This window comes from Sminthopsis crassicaudata, chromosome 5 (assembly GCF_048593235.1).
Source record: "Sminthopsis crassicaudata isolate SCR6 chromosome 5, ASM4859323v1, whole genome shotgun sequence".
Lineage (NCBI taxonomy): Eukaryota > Metazoa > Chordata > Mammalia > Dasyuromorphia > Dasyuridae > Sminthopsis > Sminthopsis crassicaudata.
Window position 1 is genome coordinate 19,811,534 of NC_133621.1, and position 26,582 is coordinate 19,838,115.

The 26,582-nt window shown below is 42.1% G+C and overlaps 1 protein-coding gene across 1 annotated transcript in view; it reads left to right on the plus strand.

Annotated features, from left to right (window-relative positions):
* Positions 1–26,582, plus strand: part of OSBPL10 (oxysterol binding protein like 10) — a 187,829-nt gene that overhangs the window by 130,364 nt on the left and 30,883 nt on the right. The window contains 2 exon segments of the mRNA XM_074267278.1: positions 17,273–17,416; positions 24,718–24,792. Coding sequence (XP_074123379.1) covers positions 17,273–17,416; positions 24,718–24,792 — 219 coding nt within the window.

The following is a 26,582-nucleotide window of genomic DNA, read 5'->3' on the forward strand; positions in this document are numbered from 1 at the left end:
AGAGAGGTCGTGGGTGGTCAGCCCAAGAGTCCCAGCAAATCTAAGGCCTTCTTCCTGCCCTGGCAGCCGTCCCCTAGCCATCCTGCTGAGAACTGAGCACTCCATAACCGGGCCTGACAGTGCCTGTCCAGGGGCTGTAGCCGCGGTTCCTGAGGATGTGAACGGGCCTCCTGGCTGCTGAGACCTTGGCTCCGACTGACTGTTCAATGTTGGGAAGAGATATGGCGGAATCAGTGGGAATTATATGATCCTCTCCTCTTTGCTGTTTACCTGGAGAACCCAGGGATCCTCAGGCGGGCTCACAGCTGAAAACTGCCAGTGGGCTCCCGGAGGGCAGGGCCGCCCTTCTGCTTGTGTCCCCAGTGCCCGGCCCCTAGGAAGTGCTTCCGAAATGCTCCTTCACTCATTCAGGGCCAGGAAGTCACTCATACATCAGTGTACCTGAGCAATAAGTTAGTCCTGGATGAGCGTGCCTGAGTGTTACTAGTGTATTTTTCTACACACATGTATATAAATACATATATGGACATATACACTTGTGCATGTATAAGTATATATTTATGCACATACATACACAGCGTATAAATTAATATACACATAGATACGCAAGTGTGTTCATGCATACACATGTACATACACATGCACACATGTACCTATCATACACAATTTGTGCATATGCACATATGTACCTATGTCTATGCGGGTGTGCTTATGCATACACAGTGTGCACATACACCTGAAACCACATGCACACAACATGCATGGCACAGCGCACCTATGTGTATGTGCACACACATGTATACAGGTACATACGTATATATCTGTATATGCCCATATACACACCCTCACACACTCATGGCTGGGTATGTATATTTATATGTCTTTATGGATATACATATGCATGGAGAGGGATATAGTATGAAAGTACATAGAAGAAAATCTGTTTTCTTCTATATATCAGTGATTAGCTCCATAAGACTCTATAGTGCCCATCCTCATTGGCAGAGGGGGTTTCCTCACTGGATAAAGAGTTCTTTGTGCTTCCTCTCCCCTTCTGTGTTTTTTCCCATCAGCACTTAAGCTCCTGGAGGGGAGGGACCTTGGAGTGACACTCCCTGGGCTTAGCAGAGTCCATAATAAGCACTTAATGTTTTATTCAGTCTCATCTAATTGTTCTGCCAGTAAATGATTAGGTCTAAGATTCACTCCTTGGGATGCTTCTTGAGGGCCGGGGCTGTCCTGTATTCTCGCCAGCTTAGCCGAGTCCCTAGCACGTAGTAGGCACTTAATAAGTGGTCATTGACAGTGGAGCTGGTATATAAATACAGATACCCCAGATGCAGGTGGCTGTACCCCTCTCTTCCAAAATACACTGGCAGTTTTATAAGAACAGGAGGATCATGGGTTCGTGGCAAAGGTCATCCCGTCTAACCCTGCTTTTAACAGATGAAGAAACTGACTATCAGAATGGAGGGACTTGGTTTCAGACAAATTGGCAGGGAGCAGAGGAACCAGGATTTGCACCCAAGTCCAAAGCTGACAGCTTGTCCATCCGTCAAGGCACTTCCTGTGTGTCATTGGAACAATTATGTTGGGCTTTGTGATGATTCCTTTGTCCTCGAGGTGAGATATAAGCAGGGATTGTGCCCATGGGGGTGGGCCTTTGTGCCAGGACACCCTGGAAACCAAGGGGCCACTGGGCTGAGGGTCCTGGGGTGGATTTGCTCCCAGTGCAGTTATACCAATGGGGCCTGGGCAGTTGAGGTACCATCTTGTTTGATGAGGATCATACTCAAAGATGCGCTTTGTAGTCCATTAACAAGGTTAGTCGTGGCGCTTTTTTATTACGATTTACAGAATGATGCTTTTTTCCCTCCCTCCAAAAAAAAAAAAGTCTTGACAGTTTAAGAGTCAAGAAAACCTGAGTTCAAATTCTGTCCCAGAACTGTGTGATCCCAGCTTTAACCCCCGTCTGCCTCAGTTTGTCATTCGTAAAGTGATGGTGATAATAGTGGTAAGGATCAAATGAGCCAGTGTGTGGTGCTTTGCAAACGTGGAAGGGCTATCTAAATTCTAGCCATTGTTCTTATTGAGCCTTTACGCAAAAAAGTGATGTTTTGATTGTTTTACAAAGACTTCCCCCACTTCCTCTTCCCGTGTTCCTCTCTGTTGTGGAAGCCATCTTGTGTCCTTCGGGGCCACATCCACGGCATCTTACTTTTGGCGAGTCACAGAGGATGGGTTTAAATGTGGAGGAGTCTTAGAGATGAACCTCATGAGGAGGGGACAGGCCCAGAATCGGTCAGTGAATCACCCAGCGTCACGCAGAGCCCAAGTCGCAGATGTGACTTGTAGGACCAGGAAATACCTTTCATCTGGCCTAGCCTTCTTATGTTACATCCAGGGAAAGTGAGTCTCACAAGGCAAAATTCAGCCTCCCAAGCTGATCAGTGACCACAGCAGCCTTTGAGCCTGTTCCTCCACCATACCTGGACTCTTTCTTCTTCCCCAGTTGTCCCACCCCCCAGTCCAACATTATGGGCCAGAGAAAGCAGGCGTCAGTACGGGCTGATGATGATCTGTGTGTCTCTTGTCAAAGACGAGCTTCTCTGAAGTGGGGAGAAATCCCTCGCCAGCTCAGACGCAAGGGATGATGCTTTTTTAGTTCTAGAAGCTCCGAGACCATCTCCCAAGGCTCAGAGGGGGGCCCGATTTGTATCTGTGGAAGGCCTGGTGCGCTTGGTCCTCGAAGTGTGGATTTGATCCATGAGAATCTGACAGTCCTCCCTCCCCCCATTCTTTCCTTCTTCTCTTCCCTACCCGTTCTCTACCTCGAACCATTCTATGACCTAAACAATTAGCAGGGCCGTTCCAGTTGGTTCTAAAGCCCGGCTACAATGTCTGGGACCTTCCTATTACAGTGAATCGGTGAATGGTGCCCTAGACAGTGAAAGGTGGCTCATTGAACTTTGTACCCTCCACTCCTTGTTCCTCCTGCTGCCAGGAGAGCAAGAAGAAAAAGAAAAAACAGCAAGAAATGGAGAAGCAGAGAGGAGTGTTGTCCATCCTCGGCTGGTTTGTGAAGAGTGCCTGATGCCAGATTGGGAAGAGATTGTATGCTCACTAGCAATTTATAGAAGGGACATGGGTCGTGTCCCCTGGCAGTTTCTGTAGAGGATGTGTACCCAGTGCCAGTTGCTGAAAAGGGTATGTGACCTGTGCCAGTTGTGGAAGATGATATGAGCCTGATGCCAGTTATGGAAGGAAATAGGAAAATGAGGACAATTGTGGAAGAGAACATGAGCCTGGTACCAGTTGTGGAAAGAGACTTGAGACTGACGCCATTTGTGGAAAGAAACATGAGACTGATGCCAATTGTGGAAGAGAACCTGAGCCTGGTACCAATTGTGGAAGAAGACCTGAGACTTATGCCAATTGTGGAAGGAGACATGAGACTGCCAATTGTGGAAAGAGAACTGAGCCCAATGCCAGTTGTGGAAGAAAACGTGAGCCTGATGTCAGTTGAAGAAGGAGACGAGAGCCCGATGTCAGTTGTGGAAGAGAATGGGAGCCTGATGTCAGTTGTGGAAGGAGATATGAGCCCAATGCCAGTTGTGGAAGAGAAAGTGAGCTTGATGTCAGTTGTGGAAGGAGACATGAGCCCAATGTCAGTTGTAGAAGGAGATGGGAGCCTGATGTCAGTTGTGGAAGAGAATGAGAATGTGACGTCAGTTGTGGAAGAGAATATGAACCCGACGCCAGTTGTGGAAGAAAATGTGAACCCAATGCCAGTTGTGAAAGAGAATGTGAGCCTATGCCAGTTGTGGAAGAGAATATGAGCCTGATGTCAGTTATGGAAGGAGACTTGAGCCTGATGCCAGTTGTGTAAGAGAACGTGAGCCCGATGCCAGTTGTAAAAGAGAACAACCCGGTGCCAATTGTGGAAGAGAACATGAGCTCGATGCCAGTTGTAGAAGGAGACATGAGCCTGATGCTAGTTTTTGAGGATCCAGTAATCTCATCCTTGGGTAAGTCCCTGCCTTGCTCCCAACATGGGGGACTGATGGGACCACCTCTGGGTCTGCCCTGAGGCTGGCTCTGCCCTCCTCTGCCTTCTCCTGGTATCCTCCTGCCCTTCTTGCTCATAGCAGTGGAGGAACAACTTGTCATTTACTCAGCCTGATGGAGGGCAGAGTCAAGGTCATACACCCAAGGGAAAAAGAGGTCCTGACCCTTCCTGTCAGACATAGGCACAACACTGCCCGTCCATGGACATTGTTTTTTCTCACCTGTACAATGAGGTGGTTGGATTAAGTGACTTCCCAGGCCCTTCCAGCTTTTGATCTTGGATCTAAATATCAAATTGCTAATAATTTTATATGAAGAACTAGAGGAAGAAAAAAAGAGTCTCTTCTGGGACTTAATACCTCCTGTCCTTCACTGACTTAATGAATCGATATGTTTTTATTAAAACACCTTCAATCCATCGGCCAATCAACATTTATTAAGAACCTGCTATGTATTCCAGGAACTGGAGCGAGTGCTGTAGCATGACTCTAAGGCAATGCTGTTCCCTGATCAAAGTATTTCTTTTTCTTTTTGGATCAAGGTCAGTGTGATGGAAGAGAACCACAATGCTGCAGAGGGATAATTGGATGCTGAATGATTAGGGGGATCTTTGAGTTTGTCAAACATTGTCCCTTGTTCTCCCCAGAGTCAAGTTTTTTAAGTCCCAGGCTCTTCTGCTGTGTTTAATACTGAGATATAGACCATGCTGTTTTGGTTATTGTGTTTTACACTGAGATAGACCATGCTGTTTTGGTTTTTGTGTTTAGCAATAAGATAGACCATGTTGTTTCAGTTATTTGTTTAACACTGAGATAGACCATGTTGTTTCAGTTTTTGTGTTTAGTACTGAGACCATACTATTTCAGTTTTCGTGTTTAATACTGAGATAGACCATGCTGTTTCCGTTTTTGTGTTTAGCACTGAGATAGACCACATTGTTTCAGTTTTCGTGTTTAATACTGAGATATAGACCATGCTGTTTCAGTTTCCATATTTAGCACTGAGATAGACCATGCTGTTGCAGTTATTGTGTTCAACACTGAGATAGACTATGCTGTTTCAGTTGACATATTTAACACTGAGATAGACCATGATGTTTCAGTTATTGTGTTTAGCACTGAGACAGACCATGCTGTTTCAGTTGACATATTTAACACTGAGATAGACCATGCTGTTTCAGTTATTGTGTTTAACACTGAGATAGACCATGCTGTTTCAGTTGCCATGTTTTAATACTGAGATAGACCAGCATGCTGCTTTAGTTGCCATGAGCTATAAGTCATACTATGGGGTTGTAGAAGAAAAAAACAGTCTTGATACTGGGGCGGGGGAGAGGGGGAACCTGAGTGATATTTTTGGGTTGCTCGACCATGAAAAAGGTCACTTCACCTCTTAGAGTCACCAGGGAGTTCTATAAGCCTAGAAGTGACAGGTACTTATCCTGCATTGGAAGAAGTCTTTCCATACAAATGAAATGGTAGTTTTAAATCCCCCATTCCCTGACCCTCTCCTCTCCCCAAATTACAAGTTTAATCCAGTGAGATGCAGGGTAGCAGGTTCTTCAATGTTAGAATGACCGGACACATTAAAGAGCCATTGCGATCACTTCATTGTGCTGTGCCTCAGTTTGCTGACTGTAAGAGTGAGGGGGCTGCTGCTGTTAGCACTGCACACCTAGCAGCTTGTCCTCTGTCTCCCAAAGCTTTACACTTTTTAGATGATGGACCAGCTCCTTCCTTCCCCATGACGTCCTGACTGCAGCTAAGCTGTCCAGTGCTGGGGCCTTCAGTTGACCAATCTAGGCACATTCTCCATTGCAATCTCCCTCCCTACACCTCCTTCCTCCCTCTTAGGCAAGCCCTTTCATCTACTAATCAGTTGTATTTTTTGGTAATTCTCTTAACTCTCACCTTCACTCTGTCTTCCAAGTCATGGTAGGTTAGTGAAGGAACAATTTCTTCTTGCCTTTTCCTTTTTACCTCTTTTTATATTTGGCGAAGGATGGCTCCAACCATGACTGAGAAGTTGCAGAGAATCTATTTTTAATTCCTAGTAAATTGAAAGCACAATCTTTGAACTCCATTGTGAGCTTAGGCTTCTTGTGAGTTAGTCTGGGACCCACACCACCATTTACAGTATTGGGGGGGGGATATTTTCTCGTTTTGAAACTGATTGATGGTTGCATCCTCAACTTCATGTGGAAGAAAGTGGGAAGAGGAATGATTATATTTATTCCCCGAAGCAATTCATTGTCTTAGGAGTCCCAAGGAGGATTTTTTTTTTTCAGAAATTGTGCTTTGGTTGTCATTTAGGGGCTCACCAAGAAGCTTCCTTTTCCCTTTCAAATCCTGTGATCATGATGGAGAAGGTTTATTGAATGTCATTTAGAGTTTAATTGTTTTTTTTAAATGTCTTTATTTCAAATACCAAGCAACTATGGTATGAACGATACTAGAGATTCAAAGAGGAAATAAATTGAATGCACTTTTCCTGCCTTCAGGAAGCTTATTTAGTCAAGAAGAAGAGAGCAAGTATGAGAGACAGAATGGGAGATAGTAAGGCACTTACAAAGCACAATGGAGATTAACAGAAGGAAAATCTTGCCATTCACCGGCAGCAGAAAGGCTTCATCATGGTGCTTGGTGATGAGACCGCCACTGCCCATCCCTTTTAGTTGACATATTGGTTAATTCTGTGGATTCTTTTTAAATTTTTTGTTATAAGGGATGGTTCTTTGTGTGTGGGAGGGAAGAGCTATTTGGGGAAATGAGGAAAGATAGTAAAATGTATGATTATTTTTAAAGAAAGACAAGCCAATAAAACAGATGATGTGGCCCCCAGGATACTTCCTTTAAAAGTTGAGCCAGTCAGTGGAGGGACTTGGCTGGGCTTGGTGGAGGATCAGCATGCTTATAGATGATGTAGATAGACATATATAACATACACATAATATTCGCACATGCATGTATATACGCCCATCCACGATATGTATGATACACATGTTCATACATATATGTGCATGTGTGTTTATATATGTGTGTATATGTCTGTGCCATTAATAATAACAGCTAACATTTATATAGCTCTAACCGTGTCCCAGGCACCAGGTTAATGGATACAAATGTTCTTGTGGAATCCTCACCACGGGCCTGGGAGGGGCACCCTGAGATGGGTGATGGAAAGTCTCCTAGACCCAGGGAGTCACTTGAGGGCCTTTTCTTTGGGAAAGCCCTGGCTTGGACACAGGGAACCAGGGAGACAGGCACTTCCTGCCCTCTTGGAGGTTAAAATCTAGAAGGGGAGACCAGGCTCACCCATTTGAGATGAGGAAGAAAACAGGATGGTGTTGTGACCCTGGATCTCTTAGAATCAGCAGGAGTCAGGATAAGCAAAATCTTTATTCTTGTTCTTTTGCAGTCGGGTCAGGGGATTAGATCTAGCAATCCCCACACCTCCTTCCCCTCTCCACCTCCCGGAGAATGAATCAAATCTCCTCTTCCTACTCCGCCCACTCATCTCACTCCCCCTTCTTTGTCCACACCCACCAATCCAGCCAGCCCAGAATAGTTGGGGAGGATCATCCTCCAAACATGTGGCAATAGAGAATTGTCCAATTGGTGATTAGCCTCATGTGCTAGGTTACCTTGCATCTGCTCAGTTCTAGCCCTCTACATCTCCTGCTTTCTTTTGTTTTAGAATACAGGTGGTCACACCATCCCTGACTTCTCAGGGAGGTGAGAACCCCAAAAAGGAGTTGATCACACCCTCTCTGACTTCTCAGGGATGGAGGTGAAAACACCGAAAAGGAGGTGATCATACCCCCCCTGATTTCTCAGGAAGGGAGATAAAAGCACTTTTAGGCTTGTGGGGAATGAAATGTGCCCCTTAGTCTTGAGAGAAGAGGCTGGAGGCCAGGGGAGCCCCTCGGTTAGCCACAGTGGGATGGGATCAGGTCACCCAGGGACATAGGAAGATTTTGGCTGTGGTGGTAGGAAGTGGTCAGAGATGTCCATGGGAACAGTGCTGGAGCAGGCAGGGAGGGCCTGCTGCCCAGCGCTGTGCCCACAGGACTGGGAAGGGTCACTGCATAACGGCCTGGATACTGCAGCCGAGGGCCCTCAGTGTTTCAGGAATCAATGTCACTTCCACTCTGGGGAGTGAGACTGTGGCCTGAAACTGTCTCATCACAACAGCTTTTTGTTTTATTCTTGTTAGAGAGGAGAGCTTGTTATCCTTGACATCTTTTTCTTGCTTTGTCAATGAAAGTCTGCAAAAATGAAGTGGGGGGAAAAAAACCCCAATCTCTAAGTGGGAAGTGTTTTATGTAGTGGCGAGCACAGACTTCACTGGGACTTCTGTTCCTTCTCGGCATTTGACCTGATTGTTAGCATTGCCTGCTTTAACATTAACTGAGTAGATATGGCAGCTGGTTCCGTGACTGACTAGAAACTCCTTGCAGGCAGAGACTATATGTTCCTTCCTCCCCCCTCTTCCCTCCCTTCCTCTTCCCTCATTCCCTCCCTCTCTCCCTTTCTTTCTCCATCTCTTCTTTCTTACCTCCCTCTCTCCCTCCCTCTCTCTCTCCATCCTTCCTTCCCTTCCTCCATTCTTCTGTCCCTTCCTCCCTCCCTCCCACCTTTCCTTCCTCTCACTACCATTAGTTAAGCACCTGCTGAGGAATGTACAAGTTACGGATAAGATAAAGTCCCCAACCTCATAGGGCTTCCAGTCTGGGTGGGGCCCAGACAGTTGCCCCATGAGTGCACCAGGTGAGGTCCCGCCCCCGCCTGGTCTTCCTTTGGCCCTCAGCCTTTTGCAGAGTCCGGCATTCATCACCATAATGCTGCTTGTGCGTTCTCCATGTTGGCGGCTTCTTGGCCCTTCTCTTTGTCCCAAGAAAGAGCTTAAATCCTTTTTCTGCTGTGTAATGAGACAAATGCTTCCAGCTTGTAAATCAAAAACCATTATGTACTTGGAGAGACTACAGATTGTTCCTCCAATGCTTTTAGGCCATTAAATAATTTATATCTAAGACAATCATCTGTGTAATCTGCATTAAAGGGACATGTCCGATTAAAGGATGTCTGTGACTTGGGGTGGCCCTGAGTGGGCGATTGCTGTTGCTATTGATTAAAAGAATATCATGCTAATCGAATCCTGCTTTTCAGGGTCTGTTTTAGCATCCCCGAGTGAAATTTCCTACAAATTGGCCAGATGACCTGATTAAGAAATTTAATTTATTTTTATCTTGAGCCTCTGCAAGCTTGGATTTTACCTGTAAATGTATAAAACATGAGGAACTTTTCATGATGAAAAGGTGGTTTCCCTCCCCCACACCTTTTGAAAGATCTTGATTCCTAAAGGAAAGTAAAATTTTTTTGCTAATACCACAGCTTTGGGAAGCAATGAAAAGTGGGGAAGGAACAGTCCAGTTTTTGCCGAAGAGGAATCTGGCAGCATCTTGAAAACACTAAATAAATTTAATTTAGTGCTTCATCATTTGCTTCTATAGCCATTATTGATCTAATTCAAAATACCCCCTGGCTTTTTGTGTCTCTCTGTTGGATGATTTATTGATTTCTGCCATATGTTAGCCAATAGAATCCTTGGAAATTTTAAGAGTTTTTGAAATTATTGGAAGCATAAAAAGAAAAAAGTAAAATAAAAGTAGATGATATAGTAGGCTTCTTGAGATGAGGGACTCGTCTTCTCCAGCTGGGATTTAGGCTTTGGAAGGGCCCTTGAGATATGTCACTGATGAATAGAGGTAGAGCAGTAGTGAGAGAACACAGACTGACTTAATGAAAAGTCCTCAAGAAACATATGTCATTTCTCAGTCATGTCTGACTCTTTATGACCCCATTTGGATTTTTTCAGCAGATATTGGAGTGAGTGGTTTGCCATTTCCATCTCCAGCTATTTGACAGATGAGGAAACTGAGGCACACAGGATGAAGTGACAAGCCCTGGATCATACAGTTGATTCGTGTCTGAGGTCAGATTTAAACTCAGGAATTCTTGACTCAAGGCTGGCGCTTTAATAATAGCACAGGGAACAGGAAAGTGGATGTAATGATAACAGCAATTTTATGGTATCTCCTGGGAATCTCCAGGTCAGGTTGAGGTGGAAAGATTATTCACAGAAGCACTTTTTTAAATAATAGCTTTTTATTTTCAAAATATATGCAGAAATAGTTTTCAGCATTCACCTTGTAAAACTTTGTCTTCCAAATTTTTCTCCCTTCCTTCCCCTATCCTCCTCCCCTAGATGGCAAGTAATTTAATATATGTTAAAAACATTTGCAGTGCTTCTATACATATTTCCACAATTATCATGCTGGACAAGAAAATTCCAATTAAAAAACAAAATAAGAAAGAAAACAATGCAAGCAAACAACAAAAAGAATGAGAATGCTGTGTTGTGATCCACCCTTAGTTCCCCCAGTTCTCTCTCTGGGTGTAGATAGTTCTCTCCATCACAAGATCATTGGAACTGGCCCAAATCACCTTATTATTAAAAAGAGCCATGCCCATCAGAATTGATCATCATATAATCTTATTGTTAGTGTGTACAATGTTCTTCTGGTTCTGCTCACTTTACTTAGCATCAGTTTCTCTAAGTCTCTCCAAACCTCTCTGTATTCATCCTGCTGATCGTTTCTTCCAGAACAATAATATTCTATAACAATCATATACCATAATTTATTCAGCCATTCTCCAACTGATGGGCATCCACTCAGTTTCCAGTTTCTGGCCACTACAAAGAGGGTTACTACAAGTATTTGTGCACCTGTGGGTCCCTTTCCCTTCTTTAAGATCTCTTTGCGATATAAGCCCAGTAGTAACACTGCTGGATCAAAGGGTATGCACAGTTTGATAACTTTTTGAGCATAGTTCCATATTGCTCTCCAGAATGGTTGGATCATTTCACAACTCTACCAACAATATATTAGTGTTCCAGTTTTCCCACATCCCCTCCAACATTCATCATTATCTTTTTCTATCATCTTAGCCAATCTGACAGATTGTGCTGGTATCTCAGAGTTGTTTTAATTTGCATTTTTCTAATCAATAGTGATTTACAGCATTTTTTTTTCACATAATTTGAAATCGCTGTAATTTCTTCATCTGAAAATTATCTGTTCATATCCTTTGACCACTTATCAACTGGGGAATGGCTTGTATTCTTAACAAATCTGAATAAGTTCTCTCTATGTATATTTTAGAAATGAGACTTTTATCAGAACCCTTGGGTGTAAAATTTTTTCCCAGTTCTATGCTTCCCTACTCATCTTGGTTGCATTAGTTTTGTTTGCACAAAAACTTTTAAATTTAATATAACTGAAATTATTCATTTTGCATTTAATAATCTTCTCTAGTTCTTCTTTGTCCATAAATTCTTTCCTTTTTAAGGATCATTTTGACATTATCTTCATATAGGGCATTAGTTGGTCAGTGACTAGTTTCTGCCATACTGTTTTCCAATTTTCCTAACAATTTTTGTCAAATAGTGAGTTCTTATCTCAGAAGCTGGAGTCTTTGGGTTTATCAAACACTAGATAGTAGTCATTGACTCTTGTGTCTTGTGAACCTAACCTATTCCACCGATGAACTACTCTGTCTCTTAGCTAATACCAAATGGTTTTAATGACTGCTGCGATATAATTTAGTTTTAAGTCTGGTACAACTAGGTCATCTTCATTTGCATTTTTTTCATTAATTACCTTGATATTCTTGACCTCTTTTTCTTTGAGATGAATTTTGTTACTATTTTTTCTAGCTTTGTAAAATAATTTCTTGGGAGTTTGGTATGGCATTGAATAAGTAGATTAATTTAGATAGAATTGTCATTTTTGTTATATTAGCTCAGCGTACCCATGAGCAATTGTTATTTTTCCAATTGTTTAGATCTAATTTTATTTTTCTGAAAAGTATTTTGAAATTGTGTTTGTATATTTTCTGGATTTGTCTTGGCAGGTAGACTCCCATATATTTCATATTATCTACAATTATTTTAAGTAGAATTTCTCTTTCTCTTGCTACTGGACTTTATTGGTAACATATACAAATATTGTTGATTTATGTGGATTTATTTTCTATCCTGCAACTTTGGTAAAACTGTTATTTCTAGTAGTATTTTAGTTGATTCTCTAGGATTCCATAAAATCATCTGTAAAGGGTGATAATCTGGTTTCCTCATTACCTATTCTAATTCCTTTGATTTCTTTTTCTTCTCATTGCTAAAGCTAGCATTTCTAATACAATATTGAATAGTAATGGTGATAGTGGGCAACCTTGTTTCACTCCTGATCTTATTGGGAATAGTTCTAGTTTATTCCCATTGTATATGATGCTTAGTGATGGTTTTAGATAGATGCTGCTGATTATTTTAAGGAAAACTCCATTTATTCCTACACTCTTTAGTGTTTTTAATAGGAATGGATACTGGATTTTGTCAAATACTTTTTCTGCATCTGTTGCTATTATCATATGATTTCTATTTGGTTATTGATGCGGTCAATTATACTAATAATTTTCCTACCATTGAACCAGCCCTGCATTCCTGGTATAAATCCTTTTTGATCATAATGTATTATCCTGGTGATAAGATACTATCATCTCTTTGCTCATATGTTTTTTAAGATTTTTGCATCAGTATTCAGTAGAGAAATTGTCCTATAATTTTTCTTTCTCTGTTTTGATCCTACCTGGTTTAGGTATTGGCACCATATCTGTGTCATAAAAAGAATTTGGTGTAGGACTCCTTCTTTCCCTATTTTTTCAAATAGTTTGCATAGCATTGGAATTAATTGTTCTTTAAATATTTGGTAGAATTCACTTGTAAATCCATCACAGAATCACTTTTTACTGAGAGATTATTATGTTCAAATTACTCTGTAAGGAGCTTTAAAGGAACACAAAATAGTTATTTCCTTTGAGTACCTAAGTGATAAAAAATGGATGTAAAGACTTTTGGAAGACAGATTTCCATTGCTTCAGAAAAATTACACATTTAGAATGAATTTCTGACAATATAAGTTTAAGTTTTCCTAGTGGGGAATAATGATGGGAAGGCATCTATAAGATTGATGTGACTACCTAGGGAGCTCTCTCCTGTACTCATAAACATATTTTTAAAGAACATATTGAAGAGGGTGGGGGGGAAGAACACAGAACCTAGGAAAGTACCAGAAGAGAGAAGAACTGTAAGAAGAGTGTTTCAAAGGCCAACGTTCAAAATGAGCCAAAGCTACTGAGAACCCCCAAATAAGCTTTTTAAAGGTATCTTCAAAACAAGGAAAGGGACAAACCTACTCTTGGGATAGCTGTTACAGAGTTAATGTGTGATAAAAATAGTTTATTTCTATATGGGACTCTATGACTTAAAACTAGATAAAATCTCGTTCTAATTCCGCATCTGTTCCTGCAATACTGTGCTGTTTCTTTTTTCTCTTAAGTTTCCTAAAAATAAGGACATGTGTCCAACAAATGTTTATTGAATGGCCGTACCGTGCCGTATTGATGCCATTTCTGGCTTGATGGGGTCGTTAGGCTGGAGAGGTTGTAGATAAGGCAGCTTCGGATTTTGGCAGAGATAGGACTGTTTCACTCAGTACACTTCTGATCCTCGTTGCTTCCAGATGAGTTTTCCAGAGAAAACTCTGCTCACGTCCCTTCCTCCTGGGCTCCAGACCTGGCTCCCTTTGCTAAGAGAGAGGGAGGAATCCTCCGGCCCCCGTGTCTTGGCTCGCTCTCTTATAGGAAGTCCACTCTGGTCCTGGCCCAACTATACTTGCCAGCCTGCCTGGACTTTGCCATGTTGGGGCTCCTTGATTTCTTTTTTTTTTTTCTCTTTATTTTATTTTATTTTTTTAATTTATTAATTTTATAATATGTATGGGTAATTTTTTTTTTACAACATTATCCCTTTTATTCACTTTTCCAAATTTTCCCCTCCCTCCCCTAGATGACAGGCAATCCCATATATAATAAATGTGTTACAGTATATCCTAGATACAATATATGTGTGTAAAACCAAATTTCTTGTTGCATGGTAAGAATTGGATTCCAAAGGTATAAGTAACCTGGATAGAAAGACAATAGTGCAAACAGTTTATACTCCTTTCCCAGTGTTCTTTCTCTGGGTGTAGTTGTTTCTGTCCATCATTGATCAGCTGGAAGTGAGTTGGATCTTCTTTATGTTGAAGATATCCACTTCCATCAGAATACCTCTTCATACAGTATTATTGTTGAAGTGTACAGTGATCTCCTGGTTCTGCTCGTTTCACTCAGCATCAGTTGATGTAAGTCTCTCTAAGCCTCTCTGTATTCCTCCTGCTGGTCATTTCTTACAGAGCAATAATATTCCATAACCTTCATATACCATAATTTACCCAACCATTCTCCAACTGATGGACATCCATTCATCTTCCAGTTTCTGGGATCCTTGATTTCTGAAAGCCCAAGTGGAGACCCTTCCCCTCCCTGCCCGCCATCTTTCCAGCCCAGCCCAGAGCAGTCCCTCCCTCATCCGAAACCTTCCCCTCAGACCTCGTGCCCGTGACCCGCTCACCGGCATTTTGAATCCTAAAGGTCAAAGCAGGGTGACCCGGGACGCCCCCAGAACCCCAGGGTCACTGATTTAGGAATGGAAGGAATCCAGCCTTATCTTTTTCAGGCCAGGAGGCTGAAATGCTTGCATATGCAAGCATATGTGTCTGTTACACTTATATAATATATCATTAATGTAGCAATACACACATATTATAAAACAAATACAAATATACATGTAATGTACATTGTATCCATTGGAATATATGTACATAACGTAATACATCACATGTAATGAATGCATTATTGTGTGTCCTTATGTGTATACAGACATATCACACGTATACAATGTAACCATGTATATGTTAAGTGCAAAAAAGCAACACAATACATTGTAACCCACTTGTGATGTGTGGGTATAACCTGCCTCTTTGTGTGATCCTATGGAACCATAATATATGTGCGTAGGTCATGTCTGTGCATGGAGCCATCCCCTTTGATCCCCACAAGAGCCTTGGAAAGTAGGTGCTGTTACTGTCCCATTTTGTAGATGGAGACAAGAAGTAGCTTGTTCAGGGTCACACAGATCACCCGTGGTAGAGACCCTGAATCTGGGGCTGTCTCCACTGCTCTGCCCAGCCTCCCACGCAGGGTTCAGTTTTTCTCCCCCATTGCCACCCCCAACACACAATGTACACAAACACACAGAGATACACATACATGCATATACATACACACAACATATACAGTACACACTGTATGCACATAGTACATACACAGAAACACACAATACATGCACAGACACCATCTATACATAGTACACACACACACACACACACACACACACAATACACCCCCCTCTTGTTTTCTGTTTCTGTAATTTGCTTATAACCCCCGCTACAGTCATGTGACCCTGAACAAAGAAAGCCCTTTGCTCTTCTCACCTTTGCCCGCCATGTCATTACGGTGAGGCTTGTGGAGGTGAAGTCACGTTGGAAGGACCAAAGCGTCCAGGAGGGGCTGTGGGGTGACCAGCCACCCTTCTCCAGTCAGGACATACAACAGTGGTAACTGTCATTCCTCTGAACTTCATGGTTTTATCTCCTTTGAGCATCCTGGGCTTTGAGAGGAGGGGGCATCATGTGAGTGGAGAAACAGAGGCTTAGAGCAAAGTTAAATGGCTTTGCTTGGGGCCACACGTCCAGTAAATGTCTGAAGCAGGTTCCAAACTCAGGTCCTCCAGACTTGGAGTCTATGGGCTTTCTTCTCCCCCAACCCCCATCTTGTATTCAAGGTGTCAGCTTGTCTTCAAGGGCCATACCCACGGCTCCATTTTTCTGTAAGGTCCGAGGAGTCAGAGTTAGCTTCCGGAGGCTGGAGAAAGTCCACCCAGTGAACAAGAGGAAGGTCCCACTTTGCTGGGACAGGGAGGAGCTTCATCCTTCCAAGGGGGTCGGAAGGCAGAAAGCCTCAGGAACCTGGCAAAGTTAACAATGCTGTTACTGGATAGGGGAGGGGATGGAGATGGGGGGAGTGGGCTTATCGCCACTGTTCCACTTTAGCCAATGTAACGGGTACCACCAGGGTTGGCGTAGCACGCTGATGATGTTGTCGACGTATTTATCCCATATTTATCAAGGAAGTGGAGATATCTATCTACAAGACAAGCTGGGTCGTTATGGCCCCCCAAAGTTACCCATCCTATAAAGCAAAATGTCTTAAACTGTGGGTTACAGCCCCTATGGGGTTACATAACTGAATGTGGGGGGGCTCATGAAATTATGATTTATTATCAACAAATATTTGATTTGTATACCTAGTTTATATTCCTGGGGTTGTGTAAAAATTTCTCAGGTGAAAAGGGGTCACGAGTGGAAAAAGTTTCAAAAGCCCTGCTATAAACCAGAGTATTCTTTTGTAAATAAGACTATTTATTCCAAGCCTCAGTTTACAAAATTGTACCCAACCTGATCTTGGGAACTTAAGCTAACGGGGATATCAGAATTCACTCCAGTGTTTTTATTTTACAAATAAAGGCCCAGAGAGAGAAAATGACCTTTGGCCACTTAAGGGGGTTATCTCATACCCACACCCCGTCCTCTTGCTTTCGTCTTGGCCATCCTTCCATAACCAACCTGGTCTAGAGCTCCCAGGTGAGCGGAGTATGGGAGAGGGGGATTCTTTTGTTGGACTAGAGGTTGTCTGAGGTTCCTCCTAACTTTAAAATTATGAGATTTTGTGATTCTCTGATGACCTGTGGTTAAACCTCATTTGTCATCAGGGGTATAGTCAGAATGGGCCAAGTAAATTAAACTGTAACTCAGTCATCCTGACTCTTATTTCTCCCATCTAGATAATTTTGCTTCACCCACTCATAGGAAACCCATGAAACCCCTTTATCTAAATTCAGAAGGCCTAATTAATCGATTGTTTTTATGCCCTGTTTTTCTAGGTGCTCAATAGAAACAATTCTCTAGACAATTAAACAGCCGGCCTCTCCCTCCCCAGGTATTGCTAGCTTCTCCCACCAAATAATATTACTGTGCAATGAGCACCCTAGGTCTGGACTTGGTAGCCCCCTTGTGCCCACTCATTATGGTGCCCAGCAGTCATGCTCAACCCGATTTGCCCATCCCTTGCTTTGTTCCCACCAGGTCGAAGGAGAAAAGGAAATATCAAGACACTCCCAGCACTGGGGTGAGCAACAGCTTCTTCCCGTAAATACACCAACTTCTCAACACCAAATTACATCTTCTCCATCAGTGATCCAACAAGAACCGAAAATTGGAAGTGCCTCGGTAGGTGGATCGAGTTTGATTGGGAATTTCTGGATTGGTGGTTCTGTGCTCCCTCCCCTCCCAAGCTTTGCTGCCATGTTTAGTTTGCAAAGCTTTGCTGAGATATTGCCCTTAAGTCGGTGGCAGAACAGCCAGGTCTCCTAGGTCTGTGTTTGGGTTATCAGAGAGGCTTCTGATTGGAACTTGGGGTATATCTTAATTGAAGGTGTTGCCCCATTGACCATCAATGGTAATGAGCTGCCTCTAAATGCTTACAAACTTAATACATAACCAGTCTTGTTGAACTCTTTCAGCTCAGCTCTGTTCTGGGTTTAAATATTTTAAAACAACAACAGAAAAATCCCAGCATGGGGAATGCATGATTAATTGATAGGTGAGATGAAAATGATCTGCAAGTCTTAATGGATTTTCAGCTAGCTTGATATGATTCAATGTGAGCCCTCTAAGCTAATGACATGGCGGGTTTCATTAAAGGGGACAGCGTGTCCAGAAAGTGAGAGACGTTAGTTTCACGGTATCTGGTATGATCTATTTGGAGGTTCTGTTTCTGGCTCCAAATTTGAAAAATAGAAAACCTTGACTCAAGGCGGGCAGTCAGGATGGTAAAAGGGCTTGAGACTTTGCCTTCATACCTCTAGTGAAATCTTCCAGAAAAGGTTGGTCTAGGGGAGTGATGGACAGGTGGTGTAGCTTCAGGCACTGAAATGGAGGTAACCAGGGGAGAAGTGTCATCTGCTTGGCCCCAAGGGTCAGGACTGGGGCCGTTGGGGAAGCCTGCAGAGGCCGCTTCCGGCCCTGTGAGAGGAGAAGCTTCCTAGGATTTGAGCCGTCCCAAGGGACAGGGCTGCCTGGCTTGGGGGAAAGCTCATTTTCATAAGAGGTCTTCAGGTGAAGGTTTCTAGACAATGTTTCCTCATAGAGGAAGTTTGGGGTAAGATTAAGGATAGGTTGGAAGGTGGGGGGAGGCCCATAGAGGCTAAGCCTAGAGCTTATGGGTGAATGTAAATTGGTAAATTGGAACCCAGGGCCTCTGATTGGCAATGCAGACCACATTCCCTCCCTGGATGGCTTCCATATTGGAAATTCTGTGAACTGTTTGCTTATTCTTGTCTCTGGCCCTCGGTTTGATGTGATTATGTCTAGAAATTGTAAGAGAAGGAGACTTTACAGGAGGTCACTGCTATAGGCAGGCTAGAGCAAGAAAGTTCTATGTAATTTAAATAACATTTCCCCCAAATCTAAGAGGAGGTAAAAAGAGAGGTTATAATGTTAGGGGAAACACTAAACTGAAGCCAAGTCCTTGTCCTGGCCAACTTTGGCCTTTGGGGATTGATATAGAAACAACCTCTGTATTTGTGGTAAAGAGTAGGACAGGAGGGACCGGCCTGTAAGCATAAAAGATGCCTTATACTCTTAGGTATAGTATACAAAGTTTCTGTGTTTTTCTTTAGTAAAAGAGAGAGTTCATTTGGGAGGGAGTGGGAATGAAGACAGGAAAGACACATTATTTCCAGAAAAGAATTGGGATTTTTAAAAATAGGTCTGAAAATTTCTTTAAAAAAAAAAAAAAACGAGTTTAAGGAAATAATAAATATGGAAAGAACAATTGAATTAAAAACAGAATAACAAGCTGATTTTGATGGAGGGGCATAGAAATTGATAGAAACCAGTAGCTAGAAAGTAGATCAACAAAGTTATTAATAAAAAATAAACAGAAGAAATTAAGAAGATCATCAGGGAACATTTCAAGCAGGTATAAGCTAACAAAACAAAAAATTTGAATATGATGGATAATTATCTACAAAAGTACAAATTATCCACATCAAGGAAGCAATCGTTTTAAATCAAGTAATTTCAACAAGTCAAGTTCCACTGAACTGCTACACACACACACACACACACACACACACACACACACACACACACCCCAACACTAAATGGCCCACAGGGGTTTTCAGGTATATTCTTTAAGACCTTCCAAAACACATAATTGCTTTATTATAGCGATTTGGCGTAAATACAGAGCAAGACAAAATGATACCCAATATCTTTTGGGAAGCACACATGGGATTGATTTTAAAAGCTGGCAAAGATAACATCAAGTGGATACTAGCACACAGTGGTGCTTTATAATAATGATTGATCATAGATGAGTTATACCTTAAATATCTTCCCTATACTCTAAAAAGATGTAGCAAAAGCCTTTTGTAAAGTATAGTTTTCTTTTGTGATTAAAAAAAAAAGAATACTTAATAGAATAGCAATAGAGAAGTTTTCCTTTAACACAACAAAAAATTATCAACCTCAAAATAGGAGTTTACTCAGAGAAATCTTAGAAGCAGTTCCACTAAAAACTGGCACAAAGCAATGGGGCTCATTTGTGTCACTTAGATTTCGTAACATATTGGAAGCGAGGTCAGGAGAGGCAAGAAGCATTTATGATGTACTTACTTTGTGCCTGGCTAAATTTCTGGTGAGATTAATTCAAGCAAAAAGGAAGACACTTTTTGCTTTCGAGGAACTTGCATTCTACAGCAAAAAACAAAACAAAACAAAACCTTTGATTATTTGGGGATGAAGGTATCTAGGCCCGCATGAAACCTTAATAAGAACAACTAACAAACAAGTCTGAAATCCTTTTCAGGGATATTATATGTGTACCCTATTCAAGCTGGTCACTTTGTTGAAAGTGAAAGTAGCTAGGTGACCTGAAGCCAGGCTGACTCATTTTCCTGAATTCAAATTTGGTCTCAGGCACTAGCTATAGGATCCTGGTCAAGTCACTTACCTTATATGCCTCAGTTTCCTTATCTGTAAAATGAGCTGAAGAGGGAAATGGCAAATTCCTCTCAGTGTCTTTGCCCAGACAACTCCCATTGTGATCACAAACACAACATCAGTCTCTGTTCTACAGGTTATCAAAGATAATGAAGTGTTTCCTACAACACAGGACAGAGAAATAGGATCTGGAGAGGCAGATGGAATCTAGACATTGGTTAGTGAGTTAGAAGGTAGGGAAAAGGAGGGTCTGTGGATCTAAGTCGTCTCTATGTGAGCTCCATGACAGGCAGGAGGACTCTGTGCCTCCTGAAAGGGAAGCAGCTGATTCTAGTGATGGTGGGCATTAACATTTAATCTTCTGAAGGATTGAGGAAGGAGACCCGAGTGGGAGGGGGGGATGAGTTCTTACTGAGGTTACCCACGCAGCCTGTTGTCTGGGTGATAACGATAGAAAGATAGGTTGACTGTGTCCCCAATCCATATAATCACGACATAACAGGGAACCACCTTAGGTTTGTCCAAATGGATTGTTGGTGTTTTCCCCTGGGGGTTCATGTAGGTGCAAGAGTAATATTGACAGAAGGAGCCTGGGAAGCATTGGAAGGAAATGAAAGAGCTTAGTGGCTGAGTTGGGGTGGTGTCTCTATCGGGGTGGCCCAGTTGGGGCAAAGCCCCAGAAAAGATTGCAGAATTGAAAAGTGAACAAAGGCAGAAAGAGGAGGATGGCTGAGATTTGAAATTTCTGGGCCATGACTTAACATGTAGGAAGGAAACCTTCTTGGCCAGAAATGGCCTGTCCTTCACATGGGCCAGGAAGTCTTATCTTTGCCTAGAGTTTTACAAATCTAAGCAGAAGAATTTTTTTAGAAAACCAAAGAATGTATTCAAGCCAGATACATAAACCTCTTTAGGTTGGAAGAACATCCAGAAAATCACAAGATGCAAAAACCCAAACATCCGAGGAACATGATGTCCGTCTTCAGGTTTTGGAAGGTCTGTTCCATGCAAGAAGAAGGATTGGATTTCTCCTTGTGCCCTGGAGACAAGATTAGGAGCAGTGGGAAAGAGATAAACTGAGGCTTGCTGTAAGGAGAGCCTTCCTATGACTTAGAACAGTTTGAAAGTGGGATGCCTTCTGGAAGCAGTGGGTTCCCCCTCGAGGTCTTCAGACAAAAGCCTGATCATAACTACTTTTGTGTTAGAGAAGACTTGTTTGTATAGATCCCATCTGACCTAATGAGTTCCCTTTAAATTTCGAGATTCTATGATAATCATGGGAATAAAGCAAGGTTCTCCCTAATTGGAGGATCATTCCATGCTTTATGGATAGGTCAGGCTGATAAAGCAAAAATAGCAACATTTCCCAAATTAATTTTCACATTTGGTGCCATTCCAAGCAAATTAGCAAAAGGCCAAATTACAAAACTTATTTTATCACAAATTTATGTAGAAAAACAAAGAGCAAAGAATATCAATATGAAATTTTAAATAAAGATAGTTATTAAGGGTATTCTCATCAGGAATTCAAAGGCAAAAATTAAGCCATTCCTGTCTCGAGAATCTTACATTCTCTTGGATGATGGCAATAGGCTTGATCTCCTTGACTTTAAAACATTGTAAAAAAAATAATAAAAAAGATAAAAAAATTATAAAGTGACATCCATAAAAAAATCTATTGGACAAAAACTATAGAAGCACATCTGTGGCTCAGATTAGAGAGAAATCTAATTGAAAGTTAATATATACTGGAAAAGGCGCATTTCATAAACCTCTTAAAATGAAGCAAGGTTTTATGATGTAATAATTCTTTGTCATTGAGGTACAGTGAGGCACAGGGAGCTGCCCTTGAAGCCAATCTGGATTTCAAGTTTTGCCCCTGACTCATGTTGGGTAAGTCACTCAGTGTCCCTGATTGAAGCAATACGCTTAACACTCTCAGTCACAGAGAGGGTACAGACTTGCATTGGTAGAGATTTTTCCTACCTGGGAGTTCCTTAAACCTTATCAGATTCTGTGTATTTGGGGATATTGATTACTATGATTATGACTGACAGATTTAGACCTGTGTCTCATACTACATGGAATAATGCATTCCATTTGTGTAAGACAGTATGGTATAGGGGCTAGCATAACAATTTTGGAAGTAGGGAGGCCTGACTTTAAATCCTGCATTAAATCCTTCATAAATCCCTTCACTTTACGTTCAGTTCTCTTATCTGTTAAAAAGGCAGCATGAGATACATTAGAATCAGTGATTGCTGTCTTTGCCAATTCAAAATCAGATAACAGTCTGAAACATTTTAAAATAATATGTAGAAAATAAAATAATAACTTCATCTCTGCTGTTGAAGGGGAGGTTTATCTATTAAGCAGAAATTATTAGGGAAATATGGGCTTGAGTATATAAAAATTGAAACATTTGCAACAAAACAGTATGTTAAAAAGCAAATAATAGATGGGGAAAATGTGTCAAACACAGATGAAAAATTGGATTCAGTGATTTCTGTCTTTTCCAATTCAAAATCATGATCCTATAATCCTAAGTAATAGTCTGAATTTTTTTAATTTGCACATGGGAAAAAATATTATTATCTCTACAATTGAAGGGAGATTTATCTTTTAAGTAGAAATCATTAGGAAGATATGTATTCGAGTACATAAAAATTGAAAAATGTGTAGCAATATGTTAAAAAGCAAATAATAGATGACAAATAAAGACAGATAAAAATTTGATACCTAAAATAGAGGGGTAATTGGGAAGAAAATAAAATTTTATTTAAAAACGATTGTGCTGCTTTGGGTAAATAGTTGGATTCAATTATTGTTGGAAGAATTGCAAAGTAGGAATAGCTTTTTGCTAAGTATCTCTAACATGCAACACAAGCCACAAAAATAATCAAATCATTTGGCTCGATAATTCCATTTTGAAATACTTGCCCTGAAAGTATAATCTGACAGGAAAAAAAATTTTTTATCTATTCAGAGATCTTTAAAACTCCATTATTTGCAATTGTGGAAAAGGCCAAATACTCTTAAATGAAAAACAATAGAATAGTGAAATAAACTGGACACCATTCTTGTAATATCATATCCAATAGTGCAATTAAGGCCGATCCATATGAGAAGGCAAGGACTTTCTTATTTGGAAATAATGCCAGACAAAAAAAGGAATTCTGTAAAATGAAAAATGACAGGATGGGTACACACAGATGTGTCGACGGCATCCACTGAGAAGTTACGCTGTTTTATGGATTCAAATTAATTTGTTTAAATGAAGTCATGGGATTCTTTTGATGCTTTGAGTAAAACATTTATAGTCTAATAAAAATTTTCCCCATTTAGGATCTCCAATGTTAATTTTTATATCGGTCTCTATTTATCCAAATGGCAACCAGATAGAATTCATATTACTTCATTTCTGCTGCATAATCTGGTCATGTGAAGCTCCAAATCTGGCCCCTAATTTATTTGAGGATAGAGCCCTGGTTAGGGAGACGCTTGGGTGAATTCAGTTTGTGCCTTTTCATGCTTAACCCAATTCCATAATGGTGAAAAGCCCAGAAAGCAATCGATTCCCAATCCAGACGACGCCACTTATCCAGCTCGGATCGTTTGCTGTAGTTCTTCTTTGGTGGCTAAAAGTATCAGCATTTACTTGCTCCAGATTAGTTGCCATCCTCCCATGATTTATAGCCTTAGGCTAAATCCCAAGAAAGTCAAATGAATTCTTGACTCAGATTTACACACACACACACACACACACACACACACACGCGCACGCATGCACACACACAGCCACTCATATGGTTTGCACACACAGCTAGGGAGAAACATTGGCTTCACATTCATGTCTAGATGAATAGGTTCCCTACCTCCACCCTTCCACCTGCCTAAGAAATTTTCCTTTCTCATGCAATTTACTTCAACTAAGGCTTATTAACATGCCAGGCGCTGGGCTAAGTGCTGAGCAAATACAGACAAAAATCAATTGTGGTACATTAGTGGAATGGATTGCTATAATGCAATTATGATCAATACATATGAAAGAGAAAGAAAATCTGAAAAAGGTTTTCTGAAATAATGTAAATCAAATGAACACAAACTCTGCCCTCAAGGATATTATATTCTAGGGGCAGGGGAATGGTATGTACACAAATAAACACATCCAAAGTGCAGACTAAGTAGATCTGTGCAGTTTGGGAGAGTAAAGGATAAGTGTTTATGGCTGGGATCATCTAGAAAACTAGGAGGTGACCCTTGAACCCAGCCTAGCTGGGTGTTGGGTGGGGTGAGGAAGCAGAGCAATCTGACTTGGGGCCCCTGGTACTCCCTTCCCCCTCCCCAGGCTTTGCATGCTAAGTGTGAGGGAGCCCCCTGATGCTGAGTCAGGACCTCCTCGGGTTAGTTCCTCCATCCTGTTAGCCCCGATGCATGTCTATCTCATTTTGCCTATTATCAAATTCTCTCTCCTCCTAGCTCTCTGCCTTAAGAATTTCTTTTTTTTTTTTAATCATCTTTAGAGCAGTCAGTTGTCAAGTCCGCGGGGACTGGAAGGGACCTCAGGAGCCAACTACTCCAACCCCTTAATTGTTCAGGTGAGGAAACTGAAGCCCACCCAGATGGTTGTTCTAGACAACAGGTAGTGAAGTTTCAAGTCCATTTCCTTTTCCTGGGTCCTTAGGCAGTCTTCTCTCTGGCTGAATCAGTGACCCTCACGACTCAGGTTCCTCCCCTTACTATTGATTGGAAGCCTTCCCTTCTCCCCTCCAAGCATGGAAGAGTATTTGTGGTTATTAGTTTGTCAGCTCTTTATTTAAATTTAATCACTTGGTCCCATCCAACAAGACTTCCCCTTCCTAATGCAATAATCAGTGGTCCTTTGAAAGTGTTTCCCCTTCCCTTTGCTGTGGTGCCAGCAGTTCATGGCTGTGAGGGGCTTCTCACAAATTTGGGTGGCGAGGACGCTGATGGGGTCAGAGTAACGGGATGGTTCAGGGGCTGAGGTCCTGGTCCCAAGCATCCCGGGGGATGCTATAGAAACGACATGGCCTGTAGTTATCCTTTGCCTCTGGCCAATGCCCCGCTGCTGGCTGCCTCGTGTAATCAGGGTGGAAAGGTGGCTTGTGGACTTCTTGGCCATTGCAACCTTGCCTGGTGTTGGAGGACCGTAGTTTGCCCATAGACCCATGACCTGCCAGCAAGAAGGCTTGTGTTTAGAAGCGAGCATCAGAGCGAGCTTAGGCCTTTGCCTTCCCTCCCAGGCCACCATCTGATCGCCACTGCTGGACATCCCCCACAAATCCTCAGAGGTTCTGGCTGAGTAACTTCCCCCAAGAAGAGAAATGATTAGTCAAGCCAAGCTAGGGAGGCTCATTAGCTTTTATGAACCATCCCTCCCTGAGTTGGAGAAACAGACATTAAAACAATGAGACAAAAATTCAAAAACAAACAGAAAAGAGCTCTCCAGGAAAAAAAGAGAGAACAAAACTCCCCAGTGGGGCAGCCAGGATGATAGTGTTTGGGTTTGTCATCTGGGGAGCGGTATTCTCCGCCTGCTTCTTGGGTTGAAATAACACTCAGGGGGATCCTTTAGTTAGAAGCACCTTCTGATGATCTTCCCTGGGGAACCAGAATCTCTGCCAGGCTCTGGCCATGTTGAAAAAGAGTCTCTTTTCCTGACTGACCAGCTCTTTGACCTGCCCGCCAACGGCCACCATGGAAGTTGCACCCCCATTGCTAAGAAAAACCTGGAACAAGGATTTGCGCTAATTGGTAGCTCGCAGAGTGGCCACCACTCAGGAGTGGGAGGAAAGTGGAAAGGGCACCAGTCACTTCTAGATGGGCTGGTGCTGGCTTTCCCAGACTTGGAGCAAATCCATTCCCAGGGTGGGGTAACAAGGCTCTTAAACCTCCTGACGTTTGAAGCCTTCTTGGACTAGCTAAGAAGCTTTCTGTGGGGTGTCCCGAGGAATCTGTGATGTCCCTGAAATGGGGAAGCAGTTATTTTGTGCTTGTTTGGTGGAGCCAAAAACTGAGGCCCTTCAGGAAGTTTGCCCAAATGACTAATTCATTCTGTCTTTAATGTCATGGTTGAGTTGGTATTGGAAGAGTGGAAGTTATCAGTTGTAGTAGGATTTGCCTAAAGGAATTGGATAACTGATAAATTGATCTCTCTCTTGCCCATGGCTATCCCTGCCTCCATTGGGTTAGCTCCAGTTGGACCCCTTTAGGAACAAAGATAAGATGCTGTTCTGGCTTCTAAAGTCCTGAGCACTCTGGCCTCCTCCTCCCTTTCTAATCTCCTTACCTCACTATCCTGCGTGCTCTATGATCTATTGATTCTGGCTCTTCCTTTGCTTCCTCACACAAGACACTGTGCATTTTC